Consider the following 6,439-nt stretch of genomic DNA (forward strand, 5'->3'; position numbering starts at 1 on the left):
TCAAACAAGAATCATTCAGTCTTTCACATTCGCTGTAGAAGTAATGAGAAGGACTGAACGATTGCTGTGTAAAGCGAACGATAAGTGAATGAGTCAACGATGATTACTATGCCTGCATAAAATGAATGATGAGCGAAAAGTGAACGATTCTTGTTAGTTATTCTGTCATTGGCTCGCATTCAGACTGAACAATTATCTTTTACTCTGGCTCACTCGCTTCGAATCGTTCCATCTAAAAGGGCTGTATCATGGTAATATCTGTTTGCAAAGTTGAAGGTTAAAAGAAAATCCTTAAGTTTTAGAGAATATGGATATAATATTTTTTTATTACCCACACAATTGTCACTGCAGTGAAGAACAAGTCTTTTCCTTTTCCTTATATTTAAAATGAATACTTGAACACAATAATGAATTATTTTCAGAACACTTATTTTATAGCTTACATACATGTTATAGGCCACTAGATGTCAGCATTGTGTAAATGTGATTAATCCCGATTATTTCTACAAAGTAATAATGAGTCTGTTCTAGCTATATAACTACTGATTGACGGCTCTTCCCTGTAACTCCATTTTATTCTGATATAATAATAGACATTAAGATGAATATGTCAATTTCATATGTTACGGGGTATTACAGCTGGGTTCTTACTGGTTTTAATATTTTTTATTATAAATGTTATTAATCGAGAGAGGAATATCCTCATTATCTACTCTTAATGATTAGGTTCTGAGCATTGGTAATCTGCATGTATAGGTTACATTGGTGATCTCAAGTCTAAAGTCTTATTTCTAGATTTGTGGGCTCTACATATAAAGTATTTAAATCGCAATCATTGTGAGTTTTCATGCCATGCCTTTAACTTTGATGCTGCTGAAGACTTTTAAGAGTGCCATGGATGGCATGAAGAGCAAGGGGATCCTTGACTAAATCAAGCTTAATCTTCCGCATGAAGCTCACATGAAAATGCTGAAGCTGTCTTATTTTTGGTCATATTATATTAAGACTCAGCTCACTGGAAAGAACAGTTATGCTGGAAGGAATTAAAGGGAAAAGAGGACAAAAAGCACTAAATGCCATTGAGGAGCTTGAAAAACGAAACTGAAAACAGGACATTCTAAATAACTTTGACAGCACTGAATATTTAGAAGATTATTTAGGATAATAAATGTTTAGCGAATACCCATTGTTAATAGCAGCTCATGTTATGTCCCCCCACATGTGTAGAGATAATGGCAAGGTAACCACTGATCATATTTTATACTACTTCTAGGAGGTGTGATATATCTTTCAGCTAATTATTATCTATTAAATATCTAAGTAGATACTAACATATGCTTGAAAAGACAAGCTAGTATTGAAGTATGATAACTGTACTATATTCTTTCTTAGGGATTCCTAGTCTTCAAGTGTATATTACTCTGCTAAGAAAACAAAGTGGCATCAGAATATCTGGCACAGACATCTGATTGATCATATTCACAGTTGTAGGATATAATAAATCCTACAGATCACATACCTACTCAACTATTTTATGTCCCACTATCTTCTGTGCCATGGCATCTGTCATACCTTGTATAGGGCCATTCAAAATACATTCATTTCTTAAAATTGCTAGCTTTCTTTGTTTAATCTAAGAATTTCAGACCATGCCAACCGTGATGCTGACGCCCAGCACATTCTTCTCAATAACAAAAATGAATCAAGTCTACATTACTCACAGTCTACCAAGAGGAGTACGGCCACAAAACGCAGGGCGGTCAGATCCCCCATGGTACATCAGATGTGTCCTATAGCCTGTCACCGGGGTTGTAAATGATAAACTCTGCAAGTTCCAGGATACAGAGAGCTGGCAGGAGGATAATCCGACTGTAGGATCACATAGACAAGAGCAGCTAAAGTTTGTGAGCAGCAGAGATGGGAAGGCACAGAGGAGGTTCGTAGCTTCTGCAGCAGACAAGTGCCTCCAGGGTGGCAGAGCAGCACTTGTATAGGAGAAGCTCCTTCTTGGATGGTTATTGTCTGTGTGCAGCTTCTCCTGCAGCGGTATACGCCGTAAATATCTCTGCACCGCGTTATCACACTCACTGGAGCAAACAAGTAATCATACATTCCCTTACGTCCTTAGCAGTAGCACATGCAGAGGTTACTCCTTCCAGTGTAACACATATAGAATTAAGTCATTAGCTCTTTTACAGTATATACATATATAAATACAACCTCCTCCTGTTTCCCACTCTTGCTGTTTCCTGTCCTCTCCTTGGACAGGTGTATAAACAATTCTGGACGATTTCTCTCCAGTTAGTTTCTTATAATTATATTCTCCCTACAAATGTTGAAAAATTTGGACAGCATACATGAAAATACACATTGTTCTCAATCTTCCCCTTAGAGCACAGTAGGTGCAGCGAGTGCCTATGCATTCTTTTTGCACATGCAAGGTAGTATGTTCATGCCAACAAGCATTAGTAACTGTCCCAAGGTTTCCTGCTTGTTCATTTCTTCTGTTATAAAAGGAAAACAGGTAAGAGGAATTCTTTCTGTTGAGCATCCAGCTGTTTGCTGCCCAGCAGCGTGCATCCTGACCTTTCTGCCTAGTATTATGGTTCATGTCCCACCATAGGTTGTCCTGGGAGGCCATCTGGTGGTCTATCGATGAACTGCTAGCTTGGTATTCCAATTACTACAGGCTTCATTCTGGATAATAAGCTTCAGGACTAATGCCCATGGACAGATTTTTGCTGCGTTTCACGTGGTGGAAACCCGCGGCATTATCCCGCAGCTATTAGGTTCTATTGAACCTAATAGCTTTCTGCATTTCAATGTTCACGCTGCGGAATTCCGGAGCATGAAAGAAATCACGGCATGCTGTAATTGCCGCGGAAAAATGAGTGGCCAGCTTCCACTGTAGTCAATAGAAGCCGTCCGTCACGCGATACTTCCGCTGTGAGCACAGCTGAAGTATCATGCTATTACGCGTCACCGCCGCTGCGTCATGCACTGTACTGGCATTTGCACCGGCTTGGTAGACGGGATTCACGCGGCGGATCCGGAGAGGGGGGGGAATGGGGTCTTTGGAGGGCGTCGTGTCGGAACTCTGCTGCGATATTCCGCTAGCGGAGTCCGCCATGGCCGTGGGCATGAGGCCTAAACTCTCAAGTTCTAGAAGCAAGAAGAGTGCAAGTAAATACAATTTGCAGGCCCAAACATATTCCCCACGAATAGGACAGAACAACAACTTTAAAATAGTGGTTTCAACTTTGAGCCGAATCTCTTTGTGTGAAGAAGCTATGTCCTCGGTAAACTCTTTTGTCCAAAATCTATTTCAGAGATAAAGGATTGTATTAAAAGACTAGGGCATAGATCTGGAAGGTATTAGTGTATCTTCACGCTACCAGGAAGAACTGGTGGAGTCAAGATTGCAGGTCCTGGCAGCCCAGTAAGCAAAGGCTGTTGCTGCAATTTTGGGAGCCCTTGACCTTGCTTTGTTCCAGAGGCATGCTCTCGGCCAGCTTAAAGCCCCTTCCAGTCGCCTGGGCAGAAGAAGGGAGCGTGCAATTTAGACCAGGATAAATCCCCTCCCCGGCGGCCGGCCACAAGAAGGCACTCTGCTGTAAAGCATGGAGGCCTTCACCTCCCTGACTTACGAGCCCCCGCAGGAGCCGCGCATTGCGCCGATGAAATTCCCTGGCCTGCTGGCAGAAAACAAGTATGCACCGCTGCCAGGACAGAACAACGCACCCCGCTGTGCATTACAGTGCTGATTGGGGTGCCCATAAGGGAACCCACAGGCTCGTGAACTGGCATTGATGTCGGCGGTGCTGAAGGTGCTCCTTTCCTTACCCCCGGTCGGCATAATGCAGTACACAGCGGCAGACAGTCAACTGACATCTGCAGCAGTACTGCGGAGAACCATCAGTGGAGGGCAACACATGTGTCTGCCGCACTCAACATTAGGAGAAGAGGCAGCCTGTCTTCTAACCACCAGGCTGCAGACACCAGAAGCAGGAGGACAGCTGGGAGGACGGGGGACAAATGCTTAAGTCATGTATTAGCGCAGCAGGTGAGCGGACCATTACTGACACCGAGCCCTCCTCACTCACTGACAACGGCGCTTCCCCATGTGCTTTAGCTAATTCCAGGACGTTTCCTGCTTGACCCTATCAGTAGCTAGGAGTGTGCAAGGGGCGTTCCTCCTGTCAAACCCTTAGCTTCCGGTGGCGTCAAGATACCCAAATACCGATCTGGAAGAGGCTAACAGAAGTACCATAAGTTATTCTGATGAAGAATATTTTACTTTGGATGAGGCCCAAGTAATTCTTTGGAGAGACCAACTGTAAAAGGCTAAGAAGCTGGCAAGACCTATTGGTGATGAAGTGGTACTGGTAAAGACACCACCAAAGTAAAGAGAAATCTTTTTGAGAATTAGCAGGTAATGCGTCTCGAGGTGTTAAACCTCTTCACCAGACTGCCGGACAATGCATTCATTTATTACACAGGAATTATCAAGTTGGAAAGAGATCAGTATGGAAAAATGAAAAGGTAAGAGAATAGAAGAAGAGACATGAAGAATATAAAAAAATGTATAGTCCTTGTTAAAGGGATGTCATAAAATGCAGCAGTACTGTTGTTAAAGACATCATTTATCCTCTTAGATAAGCAGATTATCGTTTGAAGGAGCAAGTGAAGTCATCACTAGCTCATTCGCTCTCATGTAGCCTGTTTAGACAGGCAGATACATTCAACGAGAATCATTCAAAATTGTTCAGCATATATTGTTCTCTGTATAGGCGAATGTGAAATACTGAACGAGCTCTGCTTAAAACGAATGATAATGTGCAAGGTTTTGTTTTGTGGTTTTGAAATGAAGAGGTGTATCGGAATGGATTTTTTCCACAGATTCCAAACATGACCTTCAAAATTACGTATCACGTCAGTTTTTTTTCACAAATCACGAACATGTGAAAATCACAAAAAACATATTTTGTTACTGACATTCATATATGACAACGTTTGTGAAAATGCAAACATACCTAACATTTACCACTTGGCTCCCCTTGAAATTTCCTGATCGAACACTGTAATTTTTCTGTAAAAATAATGTATGCTGAATGATTTTCTCTGTGGACCTCTTTTATAGTCTGCTCATGTTTGTATTCCATGAAAATGTCAATAAAAAAGAGTTAAAAAAAAGAAAATACACCCTAGGTCCAAGTAAACTCAAGAAGGTAAAACAATGATAGACACAAACCAATTCTATCGTCCCAGGCTTAGGGCTAATGCCCACGGCCGGATTTCTATTGAACCTAATAGCTCAATGTTCACGCTGTGGAATTCTAATGCAGAATTCCACAGCGTGAAATAAACCACAGTATGCTCTATTTGCCGTGGGAATACGCGTGTCCGGCTTCCATTGTAGTCAAGCACAGTCGAAGTTTGCGTATTTATGTCTCCCCACCCACATCATGCGCTGTACTGCGCATACCTGTTGGCGTGTCAGGTGAGGCGCCCACAGCGGATCCGAGAGGTGAGTATGGGGTCTTTGGGGGAAGTGGGGGTGGCCCCATAACAGACTCCACTGCGATATTCCTCTAGCGAAGTCCGTCATGGCCATGGGCATTAGCTCTTAACAGGGTCTTTCAAATGAGGGTAAAAAAATGCAAATACTACACAAACATTAAGGGCTCATGTCCACGGGCAAAATAAGAATTAAAATCCGCAGCGGATTTTAACTCTTCTCCCGCGCGCGGATCCGCACCCCATAGGGATGCATTGACCACCCGCGGGTAGATAAATACCCGCGGATCGTCAATAAAAGTGATTTTTTTAAAAATGGAGCATGAAAAAATCTGGACCATGCTCCATTTTCATGCGGGTCTCCCGCGGGGACGGCTCCCGCGGGCTTCTATTGAAGCCTATGGAAGCCGTCCGGATCCGCGGGAGACCTAAAATAGGAATTTAAAAGCATTTACTCACCCGCAGCGGGCCGGGAAGGTCTTCTCTTCCTTACGGCCGCATCTCCCTTGCTTCGGCTCGGCGGATGTGCCCGGCGCATGCGCGCGGCACGTCGACGACGTGCCGCCGGCGTGACGGCGACGTGCCGCCGGCGTGACGAATTCATCCGCCGGCCGAAGAAAGAAGATCCGGCCACGACGCAGAGAAGAAATGGAGCGGATGGGAGGTGAGTTTATTCTCATTTATTCTTATTTTAAGCGCTCACGTCCGCGGGGCAGGAGGGACCCGCTGCAGATTCTACATGTAGAATCCGTAGCGGGCCCGATTTTCCCCGTGGACATGAGGCCTAACAGTATGAGAAACTATTTCCAAAGTTGTGCAACTCACATTGCCACACATATCAGATATCCAGATCCCCCTACACTGTACTTCAAGGAAGACCACCTGCACAAGGGCAGGTCGGATTTCGCATGTGGAATCCCGT

The 6,439-nt window shown here is 43.8% G+C and overlaps 1 protein-coding gene across 1 annotated transcript in view; it reads right to left on the reverse strand.

Moving 5' to 3' along the window:
• CHRNB4 (cholinergic receptor nicotinic beta 4 subunit) overlaps nt 1-1,854 on the reverse strand; it is a 38,051-nt gene extending 36,197 nt beyond the window's left edge. Inside the window, exon 1 of the mRNA XM_066589936.1 lies at nt 1,722-1,854. Within this exon, the coding sequence (XP_066446033.1) occupies nt 1,722-1,773 (52 nt within the window). The 5' untranslated portion in view covers nt 1,774-1,854. The remainder of the gene's footprint in view (nt 1-1,721) is intronic.
• Nucleotides 1,855-6,439: the final 4,585 nt, after the last annotated feature.

The sequence above is a fragment of the Eleutherodactylus coqui genome, chromosome 2, assembly GCF_035609145.1.
Source record: "Eleutherodactylus coqui strain aEleCoq1 chromosome 2, aEleCoq1.hap1, whole genome shotgun sequence".
In the NCBI taxonomy this organism is placed as follows: domain Eukaryota; kingdom Metazoa; phylum Chordata; class Amphibia; order Anura; family Eleutherodactylidae; genus Eleutherodactylus; species Eleutherodactylus coqui.